Source organism: Colius striatus, chromosome Z (genome assembly GCF_028858725.1).
Source record: "Colius striatus isolate bColStr4 chromosome Z, bColStr4.1.hap1, whole genome shotgun sequence".
NCBI lineage: Eukaryota > Metazoa > Chordata > Aves > Coliiformes > Coliidae > Colius > Colius striatus.
The window spans coordinates 71,169,260-71,196,568 of NC_084790.1; the positions used below are offsets into that span (position 1 = coordinate 71,169,260).

Below are 27,309 nucleotides of genomic sequence, written 5' to 3' on the forward strand. Positions count from 1 at the left end.
ACCTCCCTTGTTGCAACTTAACCTGCCAAATTTAATGAGGAGAATAATCCCCATAAGTCTTTCCTTTGAAGATGCTACCTCAGCCATGGCCAAAGGCTCTGGCAGGTGAAGTGCAGGCCTCCTACCCTTAAGACGGGGCTCTCTACACCTAGCCACATCCCGAAGTTAGGAGCACCTTCACCCTGAGCCTGCTTGTGCTCAGGGATGCAGCAAGAGGCCTGTGTCAGCCCGTGTCCCGCTGTCGCTGGTGCTCGCTAAAACGCCTGGCGCTGGCCCCCCGCTCGCCCTCTCGCGGCACACGCCACGGCCTGTACGCGCAGCCAGCCCCGTCCCGCTCCTCGCCGAGACGTCACCAGTGCGCGCCGCTGCGCCGCGCGCGCGGTTGGAGGGCTTCGGCCTGCGCAGAGGGCGGCGGTGATAGGGTCGCGGCCCTCCTACGCCATGTCGGCCGAGAGGCGGCCAGGCTCGGGCCGAGGCGGCCAGGTAAGGCCCTTCCGGGTCCCCTGATCCCCCCTTGTGTAACAGCAGTGCGAAGGTGCCTTCGGCCAACCGTCTCCTCCGCCCGCTGTGGGAGCCGCCAGAGGCCCGCGGCGAGCTGGCCGGGTCCGGAGTCTGCCCGCGCAGGGGCGTCTGCGTGCGGCCCCGCTGGTCCGAGCGCTCCGCCGGCCTTCGGGCCTCCGCCGGGGCGGGGCGGCGCGAGTGACTCGCAGGGCGCCTCGAGTCAGCCTTTCTGGTTTAGGGCACATTGGAGAGAGCTGGGAGGGGCGCCTCGGCCTGATGCGTGGCGGGTCATTTCCCACGGCCTTGTGCGGGGGCGAACCGCAGACGTTACACCCTGTGACCTTAAGTATGAAACCCGTGTCTTATTCAGAGGGTGAGAGTGGAGAATGTGTTTTGAGGACAGGTGGACATCCCAGTCCCTTTAAACATGGGTGCACAAGTTCGAACAGGTAGGGACGGCGTTGCGTTGCACATAGACCTGTTTCCTGGTCAGGCGTAGGGGTCTTTAGAAAGTTAGTGATCAGCCTGTAATTACAGCTGCTTCGTGCGGAAGGCTACATGTTTAGGGTATGAAGTATACATACTCAGTTTAAGCCGATGGTTATTGAGAACAAATGGAAACTTCATAGGTTTTTGTTATGCCAGAAGAGAGGCTTATATCATTGAGTGTTCATTTCAGAAATATCTCCTTAAAATAGAGCCATATGCAAAGCCATTATTGTTACGTATTTCCAGAGTGATTTTACAGTAGTGCTCATACACATTATGAGTTTTATTTTAGAGTGTTCAAATCTAAAGTAAGAATTTATCTTAGTGTTTACTGCGTCTGGGTCAAGAAAGCCTCTCTTTTCCATAACTGACCTTTGTGAGTATTTAATGATAAATGTGGGTATTAAAGGGAGTAACTCTCCAGAATGGTCACATTTCTCTTAGAATTTCTTTGTTTTGTTTCTCTGTCTTCCTTCATTTCCTTTTGGTGAGCTTTATGGTTTTGCATGTTTTGTTAGAAGAGGGCAAACTAACACTTTACCATGACAGTTAAGCTCACAAGGATGTGTCTTTCACTTACAATGTTAATCTCCAAAAGCATGTAGCCAAAAAACGTTTTGTTTCTCAGGGCATGAAGTTGTCAGCAGAGGTCAAACCATTTGTTCCCAAACATATGGCGGTAACTGTGGCATGGTCAGAACCCTCAGAAGCATGTGTCTTTCCTAGGTACTTCACTACATACTACCCATTTGTTCAGGAACCACCCTTGGATAAGTATGTATATTTTTCTGAATCTTATTTCATGGAGGATTTTAACCTCCTGGTTTTGAACATTGAATACTCTTACGAAGTCAAAGCTCTGATACATTAATATTCTAACTGTAGTGATGCTTTTGCGTTGTGATGATTTAGGTTTTTGTATTTATGTTCTTAGAGCATATATCTGGTACCTTGTCTCTTGCTCCCAAGGGCCTGCATTGTTACAGAGCATTAGGGAGGATTTATTGACTTGTAAGGATTGATTTGGCTCATTTGTCCTACAGGAGGAGGTGAATCCAGCCCTCAAGTGAAAGAATTATTGTTTTATTACAAGGCTGGGGTAAATGCAGTCATATAAAAGGGAGGGGAAGATCCTCCGAGGTTTCCCATACTGTAAAGGATTTAAGTAAAGTATAGGTTTCCTCCTGGATCACCTTTCCACAACGCATGCACCCACAGAAAGGCAGTTTTAGTAAGAATACAGGTTTGTGACAGTTTTTTTTCTCATAAGGCCTGAAAATATATAAAAAAAAATTGTAATAGACTTTAAAAAGTAATGTTAACCCAGAGTAAGCTAGAAAAAAGGCTATGTAAGAGAAGTTAAGAATCTTGCAATGTTACAAAATTGCTAATTTCTTCCAGAATTATAAATCTTGTGATGTTACGCAGTTGCTAGTTGCTTCCAGAATTGCTGTGAAATTATTGTTGCATCCTAACAATATGGAATAGCTCTTTGAGTTCGAGTCACCTGTCCAGGCCGTGCTCCCTCTTAGCTTCTTGTGCACCTCATTGGCACAGCACGGGAAAACAAAAAATCCTTCACTTTAGGATAAATGCTACTTAACACACTGATGTTCTAGTTGTTGTTATCAACAACAGTCTCATACTGAATCCAAAACACAGCACTATACCATCTATTAGGAAGAAAACTATCCTATCAAAACCAGCACAAACCTGACGTATTAGCAAAAAACACAGCATTAGCATTAAATCAACGAACATTAAAAAAACCCAGACATCAGCAATATTCTGATGAATATTTTGCCTTGTTGAGACTGAACTATTGTTATTTTTTTTACTCTTATTTATTACTTATCTTCTCTGTGTGTAAACTACGAGTGTAAGGTTTGTTTTGACTGCAGTCTATCAGAATTGCAACAGGCAGTAAGAAACATGTTATCTGAAGTCTCTTCTACTCATGGGGAAGTTTCTCTGTTCTTCGTTATCTACCCAACATTCAGAGGTTGACTACTTCATGGTGAACAGCTTGAAAAACTAAATGCAATTTTCATAAACTGAGAAGTTTACTTTCTCTAATCAAATGTGGATCTTGGCATATAGTTTCTGTATGAAATGTAGAAGGAAATTGGAAGGAACATTGGAGCATATAATTGAAGGAAAAATGCATGCCCCAGAGGTGTCATGTTTCCATAAACAGTGGTGTTTAAATGCAGATCAGTTAATGATTATCTTATAATTCTTTCATGTATTTCATAAATGTCTTACACTCCATAAGGTGCTGTACTCCTATTTTGTTATTATGGCATTTTAGGATAGGTTTAACTCTTTAATATTTGTGGTTTTTCAGTCAAGTATGTAAAGCATGTCATGTAGTTATACTGTGTGTCTGGTTTGTTTCATTAGAAAAATACTACTGAAAATAAGTATCTTGATAAACAGAAATGAGGACTGTAACTGCAAAGCAGACTAGCTTTGAAACTTGGAAAGAGATAACATCTGTGTTTTACAATATCTGCTGAAGTGCATGTTTTTCCAAAACAAAATTAAATATTTTTAAAGCAGTCTATAGCAATGAGTAAGCATTTAATTCTTATAACACAGAGTTGTTTTCTTTTGAAATATAGCTTTCTTGATAAGTTATTCAGTTAATGATATGTTTATATGCTGAAGATTTTCATCAGGATGACTTCTTCTCTTTCTCAATGTGCATCACCTAGTGTTGTGGGAGATCCTGCCTTCCGTGAATACTCCAGCTGCTCTTACTCACCTGGTGTTTCAAATGTGTATCCAGTAGCTGGCTCACAATACCATTCTAACAATTCAACACACTATAATGATTCAGGAGTAGTCAATGAAGCTGCTGAGCAAATGTATCCAATCAGGCAAGAAAGTAAGAATCTTTCAAAGGTGAGCAAATACATGTTTTTTTAAATAAACTAAAAATAAATTGTTATTTTAAGTCTATCTTTCTAAATGTTTGGTTCATTATTTTAAAGTGGATAGTCACTCTCTGTTCTTGTAGTGATAATAAATAGCATTTAAAGATGTTAGTAAGGTACCCAACTTCAGATTTCAAGAAAGTTCATAGAATTCTACAGTGCAAATTAATAGTTTTTCAAGCAGTACTTTTGGAGAATGAGGGAATTGCATTCTCTTTCCTCAGAAAATAGCATCAGAGGGATAAAAAAAAAAAGGGCCATTCATTTGTGAACTGTACTTTCCATTATTAACTACTTGGGTGAGAGGGAAGGGAGGAGGGACTTCTTTTGAGCCTAGTGGCAGCTTTCATGAACCTGACTTAAGGGAGACCTAGTGGCTATGTGACTGACAAGTGATGAGGCCACATCTGTTGTTGAAGGACTTCCAAGACCTGCTACAGGTGAAAACAGTCACAGGAGTGGAGGAATTTGTGTTGATGTGGAAAGGGAAGAAAGACACATGTTAGAAGAGTTCTTTTTCAATCAAAATTACTGCGTTTTTTGTGCGTGTGTTCCTGTTTGGGAATAAATTGACTGACACTTGGATAGTATTTTCAAACAACAAAACAGACAAACTCAAAATATGAAAACCAGGAAAAAATATTTGAGTGTGTTATTAACCCATTTTCTTCTGTTCAGACATTGTGTCTCTTGGATTTATAAAGCTGTTGTTTCCAACAGGTTCAAGTAATCTTTTCTCTAGTAACATCCTTCTGTTGGACTTTACTCCCTAGGCAGAGATATGGTAACTTCACTGCAGTCAAGCTTGTGTAGGGAACATTGTAAGATGAGGTCCTAAGCATGCTTTACTAGACATGAGATACAAAAGCTAGAGACCCAAAATTAGTGGTTTTCTATCTGAAAGAAAAATTAAACACTGAAGCTGTCTGGGAAGATAATCAGTTCAGCATTAGCACAGGTAGAAGAAGCTTAGTTCTGGGAGTTTTGTGATCTTTATAGAGGCTTGGGCTGAGCTGTGTACTCTTTGACATTCTTTTCATCATATTTTTTTTCTGAGCTTGAAGAGATATGATTGATCTTTGCAGCTTTGCATTCATTTTATCACATTTCCTAAAGCTTTAACAATTTAGCTTTGGAGGTCAGGAAATTCCTTATCCTCCCACTCAAGGTACCAGCTGTGCTTTGAATATAGTCCTGTATCCTGCAATCAGGCTTGTCTAAGGTGATACAGTATACTTTGTGTAGATGCAAGCCTAGTGCTTATTGCTTGCCAGCCTTACTGTTTCCTGAGCCCAGCTCTGCCAAACCATGTGTCTTGTGAGAATCACAGGTTTTCTAGGACTTCACAATATGGATCAATGTGGTTCCTTTACTGGGATTTCAGAAGTTTATCTTTTCTAATTACTTTCTGTCTGTTCCAAGTGTTTTAGGTATTGTGACATTAATCGTTCCTAGTTTTACCTAGAATACATAGTTTAGTAAAAACATGGGAATGCTTTTAAGATTTTAGGCCTTTTCTGGATGAAATTTGGTTTTAGAAAATCAGATTGGTTGGTTGAAGATAAAACAGTTTTTAACTACAGGAAGTGCTCTGATTAGTGGGTTCTTAAAAGAGCAGTTGTCTGGGAACACATGCAATAATTCCTTTTGCTTGGGCTATAATATGTGCTAAAAATGGCACAGTTAGCAAGGTAGATAAATAACAAATCTGTGTCTGTTTTTGTTGGTTATTTGTGGTTATGGTATACTAACTCTTTAAAATGTGTTAACTTGATATCAAACTCCAGAGGTAGAGGTAGTTAACTGTAACTCAAGACAAACTTGGTGTCTTTAAAAATTCAAGTAAAATCAACTAAATGTGTCACAAATACTTGCAGCAGAGGAGATCAAAAGAGGGTGAGAAAAAATTAGACAAGAAAAAGCATGGTGGAGATGACTCTTCTGTCAGAATTGTGAACAGGACTTCATTCCAGACCTCCACAGGGAGCAGAGATTCTGTGAAGCCAGGTACAAATGCAATGTTTGGTTAGAAATACATCAAATAGATGTAAAATGATTTACTGTACTGTAGCCTTCAGTTTGTGACAATGCTGCTAAATCTAGAGTAATTCAGGAATAGCATTTCTTTCCTGAGTGACTTTTTGACAGGGCACAGTGACTTAAGTATCTTTGCTGATTGAATAAATTCATGTAAAGAGACATGAAAAAATTTCTAAGTAAGCATCTGAATTTACAGCTGCTTGTGGAGTTGGTGTTAGTACACGTTAGTTATGATGGCTATGTTGTTTTTCTTAAATACAAGCTATGCAAGGCAATAGTTCTTGTGATGATTTCTTATAGTTATGTCAAGTTATATACTATAAAGCATACCTACAAATAATCACAAGCAAGTTTAATTATTGAGACTTTACGTGCTTTATTCAGACAGGTTCAATAAAACTACAAACAAGAAGTCAGCTCAGCTTCCAAAAACAGAGTCTCTTCCTGCACCTTCATTGGAAGCTACCATTCTGGATTTCCAGAAGCCACAGAGTTTTGGAAGCAGCGAGGTGGTGAATGTACAGCATAAAAGTGGACCAATACATTCTTCAGAAAGTAACATTATGTGCCTTAGTCGACCACAGATGTCTCCCTTGTTAAATGCAGAGGTTAGCTGATGTTTTCATTTTGCAGAACTCATAGAACTTGTCTAAAGGTCAAGCATTTCTGAACACAAGGCTTTTGCATTCAATATGGTAGTTTTGTTCAAGGACCTTGCAAAGCAAAGAGTTTCAGAGAGAGGGATTTTACAGTTCTTTTTGTAGATGGTGGTGTCAGTGCTTGCTGTTTCCTCTTTTACCCTATCTCACTGTTTTCACTCTCTCTCTGTGCTGTCAATAGATAGCAGAAAGCCAAGTACTGTTAGAATTTAGATTGGTACTGCTATGATCTAGACTTCTAGCTTGCCTATACATACTATGTTCCAGAGGTTTCTTAACAGCTTTGTGTTATCTGTCTCACGTGGAAATAATAGGTAAGCAGTCACTTACCCAATAGGTTTTTTTTTAAAAATCTGAATTCTTATACTTAACTCTTTTGTGCTAAAGAATAAGTGAATTTCAGAAGGAGGAAAAAATACTGTCAAGACTTAGGCATTTAACTTTATTATTCTTGATTTCCTTAGTTCCCCATTTGTTAGTAAATACAGTACTGATATGTTCCACAGTATATGTGAACAGTGATATGAGTAATTTCAAAAGATCCAATATTTTTGGTGCCTCTGAGTGAAAAACTGTCTGTGATGGAGAAAAGATCTTTCTGCTGTCACTCTAGTTTCCTTTTCATTGCTAGTTTGAAATTGATGATTGAGTTTGTTTTTTATATACTTGGACCATTAAAAATTGTTCATTCTTGGAATCATTGTGTACATGTGTTTGTAAAATGTAAGAAGACATCATTTTGCTTGTGCAGCAGAGGAGAGACATCTGCTTATGTTTAGTAATGCTATAGGATCATAATGACGGTTCATTAAGAAAAACAAGAGAAAAGCTAGAAAATTCCCTACCTGCTTATCTGTGCACACATTAAAGATTTTTTTAGTTTATGAGAGTTCTTTTCAGGTCTGTGATTTTAATCCTACTTTTACGATAATCTATTTTACAGGAAGACACTTCAGTGAAAAGCAAAGCTTCATCAAAAACTCCAGATGAAACAGTAGCCAGCTTAATTCCCTCTTCAGTTGATGGTAGAGGTAAGTGCTCCAGGCACAAATTACTTGCCTATATTTTAACTGCTTGCATCTCATCGGTTTAGAAAACTAAAGTTTTTTGAGGACCTATTGATGTATAAAATTTAAAAGAAATTTCATAGAAAGCTTATTATAGAAGAAAAGAACCGAACAAATAGAGATGACCACATATAGATCTTTCTTGCTTACAGATTTCATTAGCAAATTAAAAGTTGGTATTATCTTCCTTCTCTTTTATTTCATTGATGCTTAAGGGCAGATGTTGCTGTAGTTGCCTCCCATGTTGTTTAAGAGAAGGGAAAGTAATGCGCACTGGTTACTGGAAGTTTGTTGAGTAATTTTCAGATTTTTATCTTGATAAGTATATGTGTTTTAAATAGCTAGCAGTCTAGAGTATAGTATGTACCTCCAAATTACTCTAACATATGTTATTTCTGTCAAATCTTAAACAAAAAAAGATAGCTGCAGCGAGCTATGTAAGGTGTTGAAATATCTCCCTTTGTTTGGTTTGTGAGTATACAGAACTTCGTTTTGTTTTCTTTCTTAAATTGCCACAAACTACTATGTAGTTAGTTTCAAGTAAGTGTTTAAATTTAAGTAAAATGTTTAAATCCAGAATTATGTGAAAAAAGGTTCTGTTTAGAAGGACACTGTCTTCTCCATTGTGGACGTTTAACGTGCATTACACATTGAATTGTCTAAGTGCCTTTCACTGGATTTCTGTGTATACACAGACACACACCAGTCTGGACAGTTTCATCCTTATATTTCCACTGACTTCAGTAAGGATTCGGAAAGGACAGGTTAATGTGCTGAAATGCCTCAAGGGCCCTTGAAAGATAAAATTAGTCTAGAAACGTTAAAGTCATGTGATATTTTCCCCCGTCAAGCACTATCCTCAATTCCTACTCCCCCAGAAAAAAGTGGCAGTTTGTGGTGGATTTACTTTGGCTGGTCACCAGGCTCTCATCCAGCAGCACTCTGCTTCTCAGCAGGACAGGAGGAGACAGTAAGATAAAAAAAGTATGTGAGTCAAGATAAGGACAAGGAGATTGCTCAAGTATGCACAAAGAATGGTGAGAAACAAAAATAGACCTAAAACCACTTTTCCTCCAGTCCAACTCCTCTTCCTCCTCCCTGCCCTAGGTGGCACAGGGGGATGGAGGTTACAGTCAGCTCGTAGTAGCTCCCCTCTGCAGGGAGACAGCTTGCTCCACTATGGCAGCCTTCAGAGGTGACTCTGTTCCAGTGCCTGAAAAAACCTCCTTCGCCTCTTCATCACTAAGTTTGGTGTCTGCAGAGTTGTTTCTCTCACATTTCTTCTTGCCTCTCCTTCACAGCTCCTGCAGTGGTTTTTTTACCCTTTCTTAAATATGTTATTACATAGGCACCACCAGCACTACCGAGGGATTCAGCTGTGTCTGTCTGGCAGTGGGTTGATTTTTGAAGTGTCTGTGTCCATCTTCTCACAGATGCAGCCTTCCACCACTACCAAAATCTTACCCCTTATGCCACTTTAATTGTTCAATGAAAGTTTTGCCCCTTCTTAAAAAAATAAATTTTGTTTCGTATTCACTGCATGTTGGGAATGTTTAGAAAATTGTGAGTTCTTTCAAAACACTGATACCTCCTAGTGGTAGTGGGTGGAATTCTTACACACTGAGGGACTTTAGAAAATCTTGCAGCTGGTAGGTATGTCTTTAAAACTGGAAAGTTTTTAGAAAGAAGATACTGATGTGGCCTTGTACATGAAAGCTATATGACTTAGTGGGGTAGATGTCAGAGGGATTTTGTATATAAATATAGCAGAAGTTCGTTATTTTAAAGAGAAATAGCTTAGAAAATGAACACAGAATTATTTGTATATGGTTGGTATGATGCAGTATAGATTTCCGGTTCTAAATTAGTTGGGCTAAATGTATGTATTTAGTGCCAGACAATATATGGAGTAGTTAAAATTCTAGAAAACTTTCTGAAGAAATGAAATGTGTGTCGCATTTCAGTCCGTTCTCAGAAGGAATATGAACTGTTCTGTATTTGCTAGTCCTCGATTAATTCATTGTCGATCACTTTGAATGTTCAAGAAACACTTTTGGGACGTCTTTGTATGTCACTTTTTTTCTCTTCAGCATTTCCTGAAATACCAGTGGATGGCTCTGCTCAGACACATGTGTCTTGGGCCATGGTACTTTCACAGCCCCCAAAGAAAATTGAGTCATTACCAGCATTTGAAGGTCTTTCCAGAGGCAAGGAGAAGCAGGATAGAGAAGAAAAGGTACTTAGAATTCTCAACTCTACTTGAAACATATTTCTGTCACTGTGTGACTGTCTCTTCAAGGCATTGCCATTTTTTTCCTGGGCTCTATACAGTATCGACTTCTTGTGTAGCTTTTAGGAAGTAATACAAAGTTACCTTGTCCTTATTAGGATTTTTCTTCTCTTGTAGCGAAAAGGAATAACAAGACATCAAAAAGACAGTGCTACTCCAGCAACATGAACTTACATCTTTTAGACACGATTTTTTTTCAAATTCCTTACACTCAGTGGCACGTGGGATTCTTACCTTATTTGGATGGATATTTTCTACTGAAATTTTAGTAGCCTCAATACATTCTTCTAACCATGCAATGCGGTTCAGATGATGAATTTTTGCAGTAGTTCTGAATTTCTAAGAGATCTTGAGTTTTCTTAATCTATTTAATTTCCTAGCCCAGATAGATCAAGGTTCTCTTTAGTTGTATAAGTATTGGCACTTGCACTTATGTTAATAGATAGTACTGAAAAAAGTAAATTTCTGGTGGTCACTCTACATGGTTTTTTTTTCAGCAGTCAGAAACAAAAAATTATGTTAGTGAAACTGAGCCTGAAGAAGGGTCAGAAAAGAAGAAGAAAAAGAAGAAAAAGAAGAAAAAAACAAAGTCACACAGTGATACAGAGAAACCTCAGGATGAACCTACTACACTACAGGAACCACCAAGGATTGAGGTATAATGAAGAAGGTTTTTTTTGTGTTCTTTTAGGTGTTATGAGCATATTGGAGGACCAGATGCTAATGCAACTTTGTGCAAATTGAAGTTCAGGTCCAGTTTGTAGAAGGTAATGGTTCAGGTCCATTTCAGTTGAGGTATTTATCAAAAGTTACGAGTATGAAACAGTTATGCCTTTGGACTTACTGTGTATGCAATGAGAATAGAGGAGTGCAGAAGAAACTTAGGAGCTAGTTTGAAATGATGCGTCTGAGAGTCTTGAATGTTATCAGATAGCAATAAAAGTAAAATTTCCTAAAAAAATATATTCTACAGTAACTATTGCAGAAAGGGAAGTACACATGGGACGGGGAATATACTTGGGTACCAATTTTAAAGAGTATGGTACCAGTATTACAGTTCTACCCATCTCACATGTGGAAGCAATTTCTGTATAAGTGCTTACACTCCTGGTTGCGAATTGCAGGTTTTTTTTCAAATTCATGTAGCTGTAATGGGCATATTAGTATTTTGATACTTGTGTGTGTCAGTATTGTGAAGGCTTAGAGGTTTGTTGTGTGGTCTGTGGTTTAATAGTGCTCCATTGAAAGCCCAGTACTGTGCAGCATTATGTACACATGTTGATTTGGATGTTTGATCTGTCTGCGAAATGACTGCATAAAGAAGCCTTCCTGGCTGGCTTCTGTTGTGTACACTTTAAGACAGAATATGGAGCAGAACTATGGCTGTGTATTCTTTCCATTGTGTGGTTCGTTGTCCTGGAATGGTACAAGAAGGGACTTTTTACAGACTTCTTTAGAGATTAGAGAGTTAGGAATAGAATAAAAAATCTGCAGGCTCTTTCTCTCATGAGAACATGCCCGTTTTTACTGTATGCCACCATACATTGTCCAACCCATGAATGACTTACCATCTAAACAGAAAGAGAATTCCAGGAATTGTGGAAAACAATAGGAAGATAATGGGACTACTGAACATGAAAAATGGAGAAAAATGACATGGAACAGGACACATGCGTACATTGAAATCCGTGATGTGAATGTAGCATCCATTGTGGCCTTCAGACCCTCCTGGTTTGTTGGGGATGCTTGTGTGCTCTTCAGCTTGAAAAATGGAGGAGATGCTTCTATGATGGTCTTGAAATAGAAGACCATGGAAGGATCATACACAGAGCACTTCTGGGCATCCAGGAGACTGTAGAAGGTTCTGCTATAGGCAGCAGCTTGGTGAATTGGATTGCTTACTAGTTTTATAAAGGTCACTCATTTATAGACTCTGTTGATGAACATAAATGGATGCATTTGGGGAAAAGTAATCCTATCTTTCTGTACCCAGTGATAAGTCCCGAGTTAGCTATTTTCCCTGAGGGGAGAAAAATTGAAGCAGCTGCTAATAATCAGATCAGTGGTGGTAGTAGTGGTCAAACATGCAAACAGTATAGGGAATTATTAGGAAAATAGAAAATGGATTATTAGAAGACACAAATCCAACACTTGTCCAATCTAAATATAGTGTGGGTTTCATTTTCTTGTGTTTACTCTTAAAAAGATAGACATAGTTGAAACTAAAAAAGCTAGACAAAAGACTTCAAAAGTCATCAAAGGTATGACACAGTTTCCGTGGGAGGCAAGGCTGAGTAAACTAGGACTTCTCAGTTTGTAAAACAGAAGGCTAAGTGGGAATCAGAAGTAACAAGGAAATATAAAATATTTAATCTTTCTCCTAATTCTGCTTGATACCCTCTGATTCTTGTGGGTGATAAGTTAAAAGCAAATATAAGGGGTATAACATCACACTGAGTGCTAGGTTTTAATCTCTCATGTAGTTCCAGGATATTGCAAATATCAGAAATTTGTTTAAATTCGAGGAGTGATTGTACAGACTGAAATAAAAATATATTTTAATGAGGGCTATTTAAGTGCAAAGGTACTACCTCTGGTTCAAGACATGCCTAAGCTGGAAAACTCTTTTTGTGAACTAAAACAGTTTTTGTGATTTTTTGCAGTCATCTTTTGGCATTCTTCCAAGCTTCTTTACCAAAAGCTTGTTGGATGAGATGGATCAGTCTTTATGCTAGAGCTTTCTACCCTGGGCTGTTTAAAAGAGTCTTTTGGGCTGCAGAAGAGGTGTTGGTGTGTTCAGTATAGGCATATCTCAGAATGGGGAAGGAGAAGCAATGGAATGAAAGCAAGCCAGTAGATCAGGATCATTCATTACGTTTGAGGTAGTGGGTATAAAGTGACCAGTGTAGAGCAAGCTCCAGCCTGTCTACACTTAGTTAATATGGAGTCTAGATCATGTATCCTCTGCTAATAAAATTTATTCTATTATGCAAGCCTACATCATCACTTGAGTGATTTATCTGTTGATATTTCCATACTGTAGTCAAGAGTTATTACCCTTTTGCCTGCTCTTTTTGTTCTTCACCGTTCACATGTTTAAGGCAGAATTGCACAGCTGGAGACCATGCTGGAAGAAGAAGGAAGTTGTTTGCAAGGCTGTTAAATGATCTGAAAACCACTACTTTAGAGGCCATTTACCTCTAATTATTTGTATCAGCTGATAGCAATAACAAGTTGCTGTTGAAAGCATTTATCTTGTCAGCTCTGGAAGCCCTGAATTAGCTGTTGTGTAGATGTCTTGACCATTGTAGGGCTGATTATAGTTGGTGGAACTGCACTTGATCTCTGAATTTCTGTACAGTGAAACCAATTACGATGAGTTGTTGATAAGCAGGGAGAAAATTGTGTGAATGTAGGAAAATTATTTTGAGAAAATGAACTTGATAGTTCTTAGGAAATCTCTTTCTGATCTATTTGCTTAGGATGCAGAGGAGTTTCCTGATCTGACAGCTGCTTCTGATAGGAGAAACAGACTAGGGTCTCAGAAGTCATCGTTTACTCCTGCTGTCAGAAAGCAATCTGAGGTAAGTAATCTTATGACATCATGTGAATGGTCAGAAAATAAACAGGAAAAGACTGCAAGTTTTACATGAGACTGAAGGTGAAATCCTGACTAAATGTAGGGGCATACGATGTGGGACTCTGCCCATGGCAATCCCCTTAGGTGCTCTGTGCAGTGAAGAACTGCTTGTTGTATTCAATAGATTCATGTAATTCCAAAGGAGGTACTTTTTCAATCTCTGAATTGGTGCCTAAACTCTAGGCTACTGAATCCAACAGAAACAGCTCTGTTGTGGACACTCAGAAGTTAGTTAAGGTAAATTGTGTTTATGTAGTTCATTTTCCTGCAGATAGTGTTCTTGTTTAATGTTGCATTTCTTAAAAGTAAAACAAATACTTTAAATTTCTGCCTTTGCTATCTGTTCATGTAATCAAATTTCAAAGGCATTTGAACAGTGTGACACTTTGTTTTCCAGCTGTCAAGGGTAAGAATTTAAGTCGAACATCAATTATAAATCCAAGCTTTTTTTACTACATGAGTGAAATAAATACCAAGGGTTAGCTAAGAAATTCATTCAATATGGGAATGAATCTCAAACATAAATCACAAGGACTGGAAATATGATTGCCCTTGCAAAACAAATAACTTGAATAACAAAGGTGAAATTCCAGCTTTCTGATTCTTTGAAAGTAGTTTCACTGCTAGAAACTTTTGTCCCTGCTTTTGTTTCACCGTGAATATTTGTGGTTTTAAAAAAAGCAAATCAGCAAAACACAAAACCCCAAAGCCGTTGTTTGATTCATTTGAGGCTGGATATTGCGTGGGCAGGGAGGAATGAGCAGCAAAAGGCATATTAGTTGCTCAAAACTTATTTGCTACAAAGGCAGTGCTATACAGACTTGTATCTGAAATGAGAGAAACCTTTTAGTTTTGTAGCTGTAGATGGGATAAAACCCCTCAAAGTTTACATAAGTTGTAGAGACATGCAAACATTAAGCCACTTGTACTTCTCTGTAACGGATATTTGAAGATGAAGCTGCCTTACTGGTTCTTTTTCTTCCAAATATGAAAAAAAAAAAATGAAATCTTAAGTCAGATTAAATAATATAGCAGCCAATAAATGATCACACGTTAAGGTCTCCTCACACCCTTCTCTTCTGCAGGCTAAACTACACCGGCTTTCTACCTTTTATCATAGAAGTGTTCCCTATCAGCTATACTATTCAGAATGGTGTCATTCACAAACTTGATGGGGGTGCATTCAGTCCCACTGTATATGTTCCATTTGAGTTTACTGTCATCTTCTCTTTATGCTTTTCCATGTGTATTTAAAAATGTACTCTTCTGTCTTGTCACCTTTTGTCTCTAAATTTCAAAGATCTATCTCCCTGGAGAGCCTTGGGGTAGTCATTCTCCCACACTCGATGGAGGACCCAAGGTGGATGGACTGTCAGGGAAGCAAGCTTCATCTTCTGGAACAGAAAGAAAGAAAATTCAGGTAGACTCATAGAATCATGAACTAATGTTTACAACTCAAAATGAGAAGGGAAATTACTATATTTAAATACAACACTAAGTCCAAGCTTGTCTGCGATTGTATTTATACTTTGTCATTTGTACTTTGAGATCAGTTACAAGATCCTTTGGATTAGAAGCACTACGTAGTAATAATTGCTAGCCCCTCATTCATGGTATGGTGTTTTAGGGGAAAAAATAGGAGCTCTTCATTAATGTTTGTGAGTTTCAGATACCAGGAAGTTTTTTTCACCTGTCTTATTTGATCCTGGCATAAATCCAGTCCATACTAATTGTCTTAAGGAGCTGGAAACCTATTGAAAGTGATCTGACAGATTAAGACAAGGAAGCAAGGAGATCCACTTAGCTTAGGACAAGGAGGAGAAGGAGCAACAGAGAGGTCAACAGATAGTTCCATGTTGGTGGGTAGGTTCTGGCACAGCTCTGATCTCAGGCTTAGAAGGAGGAGGTCACATTCTTTAACTCTGTTGCAACATAAGCTATAATGAATTGATCCTCTAGAATATAACTTCTAAAAGTAAAAAACCTGAGTAATTTCCTTAGCATGTTCTGCTGCCATAGTTTGCCTTTTCATAGTCTTTGCTAAACTATTCATTTGTAGTCTTTTTATATTTTGAGTCATTAAATGTGGTGCCAAGTAAGGAACCCTGCTTTTTCCTTCTCTTCAAAGCAGACAGAAATATTACTGCTTATGAGGAGATGGTGCTTAAAGATGATGACCTCTCCTTTTAATAAGGCATTGAAAGTAATGATATATTGCAGTCACAAACCCCAGAAGATTCACAATAGTTTTTCTGTGCTTTTTAACAAAACTTTTAATTTGAGTAAACCCTTTTTCTTTTTCAAAGATAGGTAGCAGTCTGACCAGAGCAGGAGCCTGATATAAAGCATCTTCTTTTATAGGAGATCGAAGACTTTGTTCTTTTATGCTTTATTCCAGTAGCTATTCAGAAGAAATTCTGCTTTTTTATTTTTCACATAAAAGTTGATGTGTGTTTAAAGATGAAAATACTTTCACTGAATCAAGTTAAAAAGGAAAATACAATGGATGAAGATGTTAAGAGTGTATTACACACCGTGCAAACTAATCTTTACATTCTGAAATGGAGAATGTTACTCATTGTTGCTGAACTTGTTCAGGAAACATCCAGGAGCAGTGGTAAGAAAAGCCAAGTTCCTGTACAGTTGGATTTGGGTGGCATGCTGGCAGTCTTGGAGCAGAAGCAGCAAACAGAGAAGTCAAAACAGTCTTCTAAACCTGTGGTGTTTTCAGGTATCGATTAGGATGAAATTTCCTTTCTTTCAACTTGAGTTGGTTTTAAGTATTCAGAGTTTAAATGTGGCCTGATTTCTGATCTGTAATCTCTGGAGATGCATGCAGGAGCACAGTTCACAAGATGCAAGAGAAAATGAAGGTTCTTCAAATAAATACATCAAAAAGAAGCATGGTAATCTGAGTTATTTGGAGGAAGACTTGGAGAAACAAAAATCCTCAGTACAACTATCTGTAAAATAGTATTTTATATAAATATGAGAGGTGATTGACATTTAATTTTCACAAAACTACTAATGTTTGTGGAAGTTTGTGCTTTCTCTCACATCTCTTAGTGGTGATCTGAACCTACAGGAAAGGGATAAGCAGTAATATACAATATATGCTGTAAATATACAGTAGCTGTATAGTTTGCAAAAGAAAGAATGATGTTTGCTAGAATTTAATGATGCTTTTTAAAATTACTTTTCTGTAACTCATCTCTTTTGAGTCAGTCAAACTCAATGCTCTAGAAGTGCTAATAACCAGCTTTGTTTTTATGAAATTGTGCACTGCATGGATTACTGAGTAGATGGTGGAGCACAAAAATATGGGTCACAACATCTGCTTTCTAATACCAAATCTTCTGTTTCTCTGTCTGCTTCAGAAGAGAAATTGATGTAGGTTTTCATATCCTGGTGTCCTGGTTTGGCCCAGCTAGCACAGCAGCACCACAACAGTCTCTTGCTTGGTGCCCCCATTCACCCCAAAGTGGCATTTTGCTCTCCTGTGTAACGAGAAGAAAAGCATAGCGAGCAAGAAGTGCAAGGAGTGTGGCTGCAGACAAAGTTTATTTTATTATGCTTGCTCCTTCATTTGGTAAATAATGTGGGTGGAACAGCATGGTAAAACAATACTTATTTGAACTGAAATTACATTTTGGAAGTGCATCAATCGTGCAGAATGATGCAAACTGTTAGAACCATCAAGTTCAGGAACATAAGAATTCTGAACTTGAAATGGTGATGCACAGAGTGAAGGAAATACCATGTGTCTGCAGGATGTATACTTAGGTATTGCTTTAATTCTTGTAGCCACCTGTGCTAACATACTGCACTCTTTTTGTCAGGATTCTGAATTTGCAGAAAAGTTAACATGTAGTGCAGCAATTTTAACATTAACTCTTTATGCTGATAGTACTGCATGTGAAGTTGGGAGGATCAGCATATAAATACTTTGGAAGTAGTAAATGCAGATGACTAAAGTGAAACTTTGGAGTTTTTGTTGTTTTTCAGGGAGAGGGGTTGCCTGAAGCACAAAGGTGTCAAGCTCATTCTGTTTATACTTACTTCATCCTCTTCATTGACTTGCTAATGTGACTTGGTTTATCTTGCAGATGACTGAGGTTTAACAAAGTTCTCTCACAGGATACAGCAATTTCTACTGATAGGGAGTTGAAAAGCATACACAGTTTCTTTAGTGTGAGGTCCTGGTTTGGAAAGTCCAGGCTCAGAGGCTTGGCCACAGTCATTTAAAGCTTTTGTGCTCCAGACCCTCTGAAAAATGCAGGTTAGCAGGCATCCCTTGAGTACTGTGTTAGGTAAGCAAAAGACACTTAGCTATAGCATTACTGTTTGTCATTATCCATCTGCAAATGAACTGCATCCAACTTAATTAAGGTGTAACAAATGGTAGGAGTAAGTGCTCTAGATTCTTTACAGCAATTAATCTAACATATGTAATAGAATAACTTGGTATTTGTCTTAAAACAATACAGAATCTGTGGAGGGGGAAATGCGGTTACCATGAAACATGGAGGTTCGTGAAGGTCTACCAAGCTATCATGGTGTGTTGAAGGTAGCTTGGAGTGCAGTATTTTACCAAATTTGAGAGTTCAGAGAGAGCTTGTCGTTCTAGTTGTATAATAAGAGTAGCGGACATATCACTCTTCTGTGAGAAGTATCTTTATTAATAACATTGTTTAATGACACTAGATTGCCTTTAAATATTCTTAACAGCAACACAACATGTTTAATACGCATATACTGATCCTCATGTGGTCATTAATCTTACATTGGATTCTTGTTTTGGTATTTATTACAGTTATTTGATGCAGACTTTTCTTTTTGTCTCAGTTGGTGGTGCCATACCATTGCTTTCTAAAGAACCTGCTGCAGCCACAAAAAGTCACCGGTTAAACCAAGGAAAGATGCCACATAACCCTTTGGATTCCAGCGCTCCTTTGGTAAAGAAAGGGAAACAGAGAGAAGTCCCTAAAGCAAAGAGACCAACCCCTCTTAAAAAGGTGCTCATATTTTTACCTTAAATAGTACAGCTAATCTAACTTCAGTATTACCCTGTTAATACTGAAGTCTGTTAAGCTATTTAGTGTGGGGATCTCCATCCCAGCATCCATTGTCTAATTTCAGTTTCAGCTCTTGCCTTAGAAAAGGGAAGGGGGGTCATGGAAGAACAGGTGAGTCTTGCTAAATAGCATATACAACTTCCCCTAAACATATTTTCTCACTTAAATTGCTTGATGCCACCAGAAAGCGTCCACACATCATTGGTAACAGTGGGGCATGTAGAGAAATCTGAATTGGTTTGGGCAAGGTGTGATTATTTGTAGGGCTAGGGAGAATGGATCAAAAAAAACCCTGTAGTATTTAACATTTCTGTGCTTTTTCTGGGCCAGAACTTGAGATGATTCTGCAGCAACTGGTGTTAGGTCCACCTGATGCTTTCTCTTGTGTGTTTTCTCTTTGCTCGTTCATGTTACTTCTGTACAAAGGGTTCTGTCTTCTACAGAGAGGACTTTGTGGTACTCTTCTGTCACTGAGTCACTTTTTGTCCGAGAACAATTCTTATGGAGCTAGTGGAGGTAGTTTAGTGGTCATTCTGTGCTGCCTAATTGAATGTGAGAACTGTACAATGTAAACAAGATATAACAAGCTCCCGGGGGATGGAGGGCAAGGCAGAGGTGATACTAATTACCATGTCTTCTGGCTGGTTTATCTTCATGCCATTTGTTTTCCAAGTAGATATTGCTGTGCCTCTGTAACAGCTGTGTTATGAGTATGGTAGTAGACAGCTTTTTTTTTTCTTCATCTTTCACAAATTCAAGTGGAGAAGTTTACTTTTGCAGTTAGATTCTGTGGTGTAATTAAATACAAATTGTGGGTAGATGAGATGGTCACACATGCAGTAACTTGTTCATAGCAGCCATGACAGCAGACAGAGAAGATGAGATTCAGGACAGTGATGATTGCTGTCAGCAATGTATCCTGCTTTCCTTCCTTCAGTACACCAGACAGCTTAGCTGTCTGTGGTAATTTCTTCTTTTTTTGTTCAATCAGCAAATTGAAGGACAGCTATCTATTAGACTGATTCAAGACTTTTAACAGGGAAATAAAAAGGAAGAGTAAGTGTGCATGTATATAGATATATATATATCTATACACACACCCCTAAGTGTGTGGCTGAATTGCTACAAGTTGACAGTCTGAAGAAGAAAGGTAAAGAGGAAGACTTTTTTCACCAGCTTGTCTTCCTTGAAGTAATTCATCACTTTTACTTTAGTTCTGCCCTTGTGGTTGATCTCTAGTGATTGTGTTCTTCACCCAGACTCTGGTAATGAAGTAGAAAGTAATTTTTTGTTTAGATTTGGGGAATGTCTTTCCTTCTTTTTCTGTGCAAATAATAATAATAAAAAAAAACCAACAAATGCTGTAACCTTGAAGGATAGTCCCAGACTTCTTCATGACTGCTCTGTGTAAACACTTGCTGAGAGAAGCTTCTTTGTTATGTATGTGACATTGGATTGAATTGGTGTTTACATATTTAATTTTTTTTTTTTTTTTAGATTATTTTGAAAGAAAGAGAACAACGAAAACAGCAACACCTATTAGAGCAGTTAGCAGTACCAAAAAATGAAGATAATATTTGTCAGTCTGCAGAAAATGCTACTGAAGATAAAACAGTTCTACAGGATAGTCACGCAGGTACCTTCCAGGAAAGGGCTGTAATGCAGTATGTAGATGGAGATCCGAGAGTGAGCACCCTTAGTACTTTCAGAAATGTGTATCAAATCTGCTAAATGAAAACACTAACTTGGGAATTGTCTAAGATTCAACTTAAGCTTATCCAGAGCTTGAAGTGTGTGAAAGCTGATAGTCAATTTAGTTGAATCATTTAGATTCTGCTTGCTATTCCACACTTTCATGCCTGTTGGATTTTCGTACATGCTGTAGTGAAAGTCCCTCCATCTCTCTGACAATCTGTTTAAAAAGAAGTACAATAATAAAAACTGAGAGATAAAAAAAATGTATGTACTTGCTTCCCTGCTACCACAGACTGTCATAATAATGACTCTTAAGAGATACCTGAAAAGTTGCTCTCTTCACAGTGCTTTTTGATCTCATCTTTTTGTTGCAATATCTTTATTTACATGATAGCTCTTCCTGTAACACAAGTTGCTGAAGGGGTTCTGGAGAACACAGGGACCGTGGAATCTACAGAAGGTTCTATTATTTCCAAGCAGATAAACTCCAATCTTCCAAAAATCCACAGCAGGAATTTTAGAGAGTAAGTATTGATCGTATTGATACCTGGTTTTGCACAGTACCACTGATGTCATTTTTCTAACAAGATACTTCAGTTGCAGTTCTGTGCACCAGCAATTGGAGTTTAGACTAAAGGTTGTAAATGGGTGGGTTTTTTTCAGTTTTTCATAAGCTGACACACAAACAAAGAAGTGGTCTCCAGAGAAACAGTCTGTACCTGGTCATAATTCACACTTCAAAGTGCATGTTCCTTCTGGGGAAAACAATATCAGAAATTCGTTAGAGACTCAGGGAGGAAAAGGAGCTGCTGTTCAAGTATAAATGCATTATTTTAAATAAATGGAATACCAGCTGAATATTTAAGAAAAAGGGTAGAACACTTTAGTTATTTTTAGTGGTTACTTTGGTTTTCTGCTGCCAGACCAAATTGCAAAAATGTGAAAAGTCTGACTAGCCAGGTGGCATCTTCACGTTGGGGCTAAGCAGAGAAATAAAGGGAAGATTTATGGGTTACGATGTGCAAACACTTTTAGCTTTGTTTAAACAGATGCACATGCATGTTTTCTTACAAAAGAAGAAGTAGTCATTACTGTATGTGAAGAGGTCATTGATCCAGTCATGACAGTTTAAAACAGTTACTTTCGGTAAGCAGGGTTTTAACTTCTAGTTTTCCTCCTATAACGGCACCACTGGCCTCTTTGCAATTCTTGTTATAGTAACAGTTAATATTGGTTCTGTCATCCTTTGTCTTCCCTTAATTGCATTAAAAATTAAGTAATTTGTGCCTGTACAACACTGTTTTACTGAAAGCTCAGTTTTGATGTAATATGTAGAGGGCAACTGAGACCCACATGTTACAGGATGCAGAGCATTCAGCAAAGCTTAGAATATTTTGTGCCTTTAGATTAGATTTTGAATGTTTCAGCAGACTTGTCTTTGAGACTTAGCAAAATCAACTGGAAGTAGTAAATAAAAACTCCCACAACTTAAGTAGAATATTGTGATAATGGTATCTCGAAGATCAGGACAGATCTGGTGATCTTTTCACATAATCTGACGTGAATTTACTGCTTGGCATCTTTCTGTGGACTGTGCAGTTAACTTTAGCTTTGCTCTTTAAGACACTTCTTTACCGAATGATTCCTGTATAAAAGGTGGATAAAAAAAATAATTTGTAACCCTGGTCTTTCCTAGGGAATATTAGAAGGATGAAGTGCATCTGGTTTTATCCTTTACTGATGATCACCATAAGGCTGTAGTCTGATAAGCAAATTAGGATGGCAGACAAAATATACAACCTGGGGAGGAGGAATTTGATGCAAATTTCCATCTTCGTTAGAAGTACCCTTACATTTATAGAGATAAACTGGAATTTTCTACTTTGGTTGCTGTGATTGGATTTCCATAGATCAAAAAAGTGCCCTCAGAAAAATGTTTCCATAGAAAAACACATGTACCTATAAACTCAATATAAAATACAGGTGTAGGTTTGTTGTACATGGGTGTATGTGTCTTTAGTACAGTTTGATAGGGGAGAAAGACACTACAAGTTACAAGACTTTTAGAGAAAGTTTTTCTGACCACTGAAAAAAAGCTTAAGTAAATTTTTGTTTTCATGTGTATAATAAATGTATGTATATGATAAATGTGTTTGGAGTGAAAGTAGGAAAAGAAGACATAGAATAGAAGATAAGCTGGTTATGTTTTACATACTACATGTGTGTGTTGCACGTTGGTAATCTTAAGGTTTTTAACATTTAATCAAATCTTCCTTCCAGTTATTGCAGCCAGGTGCTTAGCAAAGAAGTTGACAGTTGTGTGACGGATCTCTTAAAAGAACTGGTTCGTTTCCAAGATCGCTTGTATCAGAAGGACCCAGTAAAGGCCAAGATAAAACGCAGGCTTGTTATGGGTCTTAGAGAAGTTTTGAAACATCTGAAACTGAGGAAGCTGAAGTGTGTTATCATCTCTCCCAACTGCGAAAAGATTCAGTCAAAGGGTAAGTAAGTTAAAAAAGAAATGTGTTTTTTTTAAGACAAGAAATGTACAGAACCAGACTCGGTATGCTTGGAACAGCATTAACATTAGAGGAACTTATTTGAGTAGCCTTTGAAATCCAGCCATATAGATACATCTTCTTTCTTCAAATTATTCACTGCTGCGTGACTGAAGTGTGAGCTGAGTCAAGACTGTCTGGGGCTCTGTTCAGTTACTGATCAGCAGTGCAGCTGCACAAAGAGTGCATTGGCACAGTTCAGAAGAGACAAAGGTTACTGGTGCCAGCTATGCCACTGCAACATGCCCTGCTCTGTCAGTCCCTCTTAGGTCACAGGTTGAGAGTAAGTTGTCAGTGATTGTTTAAAATTTGTTCTAATTATTGTCATTGCTTTCTTTTAAGTTTTATATAATTTCTTAGCAACTGTGTCCTTTTTTTAGTACTGGATTAGACTATACTACACATAAAATACAAAATAGTAGCAGTCTGAGGATACTGCTAATTACGAATGAGAGAAAAGAGGTCAAATTCTCCTTCAAAAACGGGGATCTAGTGCTATTCTTAAGATCCGTGTATTTTTTCCTGGAAACTCTTGTAATTGCAAAATGCACCCATATTCTTGGGGTATTTTTTGCCACCTTTTACAGTCCTGTCCTTTAGCTATATTCAGCTTGAATAGTGTAATCCTTCTACTGTCTTCTTGCAGGTGGGTTGGATGAGACTCTGCACAACATCATTGACTGTGCCTGTGAACAGAATATCCCATTTGTTTTTGCCCTTAACCGCAAGGCCCTGGGCCACTGCGTCAACAAAGCAGTGCCCGTGAGCGTGGTGGGGATTTTCAGCTATGATGGGGCTCAGGTAAGCTGAAACACAACGTAGGTCCATGGTTTTGTTGTAGCCCTACAAAAAATGCTTGGACTTTAAGGGTTTATTTGTTTGGTTTGATTTTGCACACTTAAACTCTTCATCCCAGGTCTGTGGCTTTTAGGAAAAATTTAATTGAGAAGTACAGACACTCAGCACTGTTCAAAAAAGTAGTTTGGCCATCTCCTCCAGACATCCTCTCCACCTAATTCCCTTCCAAATTGTTTTTTTTTTCAAGAGAATTGGTGTTTTTAGAAATGGTTTCTTTTTTAAGTCTTCATACATACTTAGTCACTCTGCTTTTGTACATGAATGTGTTTGTTCTGAATTAGGAATATACTCTATAGATTTTCATTGAGGTGTTAAAATTTACTGTATGATTAAAGATTTCCTAATATTTTATATGTCCATAGGACCATTTTCACAGAATGGTCCAGCTGACAACAGAGGCCAGGAAGGCTTACAAAGATATGATAGCAGCTTTAGAGGAAGAAGCTGAAGGAAGGCTGAGAGAAACCCAGCCCAGCATCTTAAACATAGAATGTGAAAAGAACAGCTTATCAGAAAGTGGCAAAACCTGTTCTAAGGACTCTGATGAGGATGTACCAAATTACAGTGAGTATTTACCAACTTGGTTTTGGTTCAGTTTTCATTCAGAGTGTTCTTCATTCTACCATTTTCAGTGAAACAAATGACACGTGACACTTCAGTGGTTGGTTAGTAAGGAGGAAATGCTGCTGTGATTCCCCTCTGCTCCTAGAATCTGAGATAACGTTGCAAAAGTCTTAGGAAAAACCCTCTCTGAAATCCACTTACTGCAGGTGGTATTTGTTGCTTTGTCCAAGGTGGTTTAAGAGGGCCTCTTATCATTTTTATTTGTTAAAAGTCCTCTGGTTTTTTTTTCCTAGAAATGCATACTCTGTAAACATGTTGGACTTCAGTTTTGTCTTGAACCCTGTTTTTGATGCATCTTACTGTCCAAAAGTGTTGGTGTTTTGTAAAGGCCTTCCACTTGTAGAACAACACTTTCTTCCAGCTCTGCTCATACAGTCACCAGACAACAGTTATCACAGGCACTAGGCAACTTAAAACTTCTTTGCAAGATTTCTGTAAAGTTGGATCCAGCTTTAGAGTCAAGTCAAGCCTAGTTTGAGTAGAGGGCTGGACACATGGATCTCCATGGATCCCACCACTGCCCAAGTATTCTTTCATGCATCACTTGATGTGCCAGCTTACTTGGCACTTGCTTTGAGAAGGAAATAAAGAACCAATGTTACTTTTAAGTTCTTTCTCAGGTATTACACATTAACTTGCTTGTTGTTTGTTTTTCTTTTATTTTATTCTAATCTTCCCTAGTTAAAATCTGGAAGAGAAAGCTTGAAGAAGAGTATAACCCGTATGCACTGGAACTGGAAAAGAGTGCAGCTGCTGACATGGTGATAGCAAATTCAGAAGAGCATCAGTAAATCCAGATCCAATTCTTTTGGGCTGTTAACTATTCCTTGTTTTTTTTTTTTTAGAGCTCTAGGAAGAGGGTAGCAAGATAAAATAATTTAAGAAATATCTAAAGTCAGCTAAGTAAACAGCTCTGATTCCCTTTAAGCAAAATGCACAGTAGAGCAGGTGAGGCACTGGCTGATGCTTTTTGAGTCTGTGTATTTGGCTGATTACCGCAGCAGATGACAACAGCAAATTGTCTTAGCCCTTAGCACTTGAAATGGCTTGGCATACTTCAGTGTTTATGGACTAGCATTGATCTGTTAGTGATGCAATACACCAAAAGAACATGATAGGTGGTTTTATTTCAGAAGAGAGTCCATGAGCCACAAGATTGGGGCCTGAGGGGAATTACCTCTTAACCTCTTGTCTAAAGAATTTCAGCTTTTTTTTTTAATTGTGAGTTTGGGTTTTTTTTTCTTCTAAATAAACCTGCTCAGGTGGGCAGTGTGGCATTAATGTTACTTTCTTGGAGATAGATAACAAGAAATTAGATTTGGGTGGGGGCAGGCAGCTTGATTGAAATCAAATGAGGAAGGGCACAATGACAAAGTTCCCAGTTGGGTCCTCAGTGGGATATTTTGTCCCTCTGGGATCATACAGCAGGCATAAAGGAGGGAGTATGGATTACAAAAGTCTGAAATTCTAGAAGTGAAAATGCTGTGAGGTTAGAAATTTTATAAAGTTGATGAAGCATACAACGATGATATTTCTGCTACTACTGAGACTAGTTTATTGCAAATCCTGCTTTGAAGTTAGAGGATATTGAATGACAGCAAGTGTGCCAGCCTGCTGTCCTTATCTGTACCTTCTTCAGGTTGACAGACTCCTCATTCCTTCAGTTTGGGATTGTGTCAGTAGATTTTATATATATATACACACACACACACATTCATATATATATGTGTAGGAGTGTTTGATCACTCGCCATTTGTATCAAAGATATGGAAAATTTCTACCTTATATCAAATGTATGTCTTAGGACATAAAATGTATATTGTGTAAGAAATAAAATTTTAAAGACAAAATGATGGTGGAGCACCTCAGGGAGAATCTCATATAAAAATATTGTTATTTACAAGTGGCAGACCTAAGACACTGAGCCTAAAGAATGTCCCTGGAGCAGGCACATGTAACTTCAGTCAGCTGTTCTGAAAGGGGATAGAGAAGCCATGTGCTGCTGCCAGCATCTCTGCAGTGTGTCTGTAAGTGCTTCACCATGGGGATCATTTGTAGTGCAATACTTTGCAAAGTAGCTGCCTTGTGAAATAACATGCAAACTTTAAATAACTTTGACATTCAAACAATTTTGTAGAATGTGTGGATTGTATAAAATCTGTTCCAATATATTGACTCTATAAAGTGTTGTCATGACTTAAGTAAACTTTTGGTGGGGACTTGATACTTGAAACGTCCATTTTGAAGAAGAGCATGGGTAAAGGAAGCCAGCCTTAAGCTGAAATGCACAGTTGGTCACCAGTTACGATGATGATCTTTTTGCATTAAATTTCTTCTCATCTTAAATGAAAATTGAAGGGGAAAGAGCCTGCTGAGGAGAGAGGGTTTTGGCCAGCAGCTATCTGCTATCTAGCAGGAAGTCATGCTTCATTCCTGCTTGTGCCCCTTTGATACACATCTGGAACTGCAAAGCCTAGTCCCTGCATGGACTAAGGACCAAGTGGTGAAGATCACGTTAATGTATTTTGGAAGAGTATTTTTGGCCATATTTTCTATTTTGTCTTAATGTAGAGGAGCATGAAAAGTTACTTTTGGAACCATTATAGGCTGTTCAACAGCTTAGGGAGTTATTTCCTGTTCTTGGAAATAATAAGGGGTGGGGGAGGGGGGGAATCACTATAAGGGGTCACAGCTGTGTTTACTAATTCCGTTTTTCACAAAGTTGAGCTAAACAAGAAATCTGGCAATCTTTTCTTACTACTTCCAGGACTTGGCTGCAGAGACAAAGCTCAGTGTTGCTCATCTAAATCTTGGACCTCAACCTTACAAAGCCTTACCTTCCCATTCAGCACCACAGAACTGAAGTTAATTCTG

General features: G+C 38.3%; 1 protein-coding gene across 4 annotated transcripts; it reads left to right on the forward strand.

Annotated features, from left to right (window-relative positions):
- The first annotated feature begins 376 nt into the window (after positions 1 to 376).
- On the forward strand, positions 377 to 26,564 carry SECISBP2 (SECIS binding protein 2). Of its 4 annotated transcripts, none has more exons than XM_062019086.1 (18): positions 377 to 483; positions 1,619 to 1,764; positions 3,708 to 3,897; positions 5,807 to 5,936; positions 6,354 to 6,577; positions 7,572 to 7,659; positions 9,786 to 9,931; positions 10,483 to 10,641; positions 13,468 to 13,569; positions 14,926 to 15,045; positions 16,224 to 16,356; positions 18,471 to 18,640; positions 20,198 to 20,336; positions 20,790 to 20,919; positions 22,676 to 22,896; positions 23,600 to 23,754; positions 24,174 to 24,375; positions 25,117 to 26,564. In XM_062019086.1, the coding sequence occupies exons 1-18, from the start codon at positions 442 to 444 to the stop codon at positions 25,224 to 25,226; spliced, it is 2,607 nt and encodes an 868-aa protein (XP_061875070.1). In that variant the 5' UTR covers positions 377 to 441; the 3' UTR covers positions 25,227 to 26,564. The 4 variants fall into 4 exon arrangements, with proteins under 4 accessions (XP_061875070.1, XP_061875071.1, XP_061875072.1 ...); XM_062019087.1 differs by having other exon boundaries at positions 10,486 to 10,641; XM_062019088.1 differs by having other exon boundaries at positions 5,810 to 5,936.
- The last annotated feature ends 745 nt before the right edge of the window (positions 26,565 to 27,309 follow it).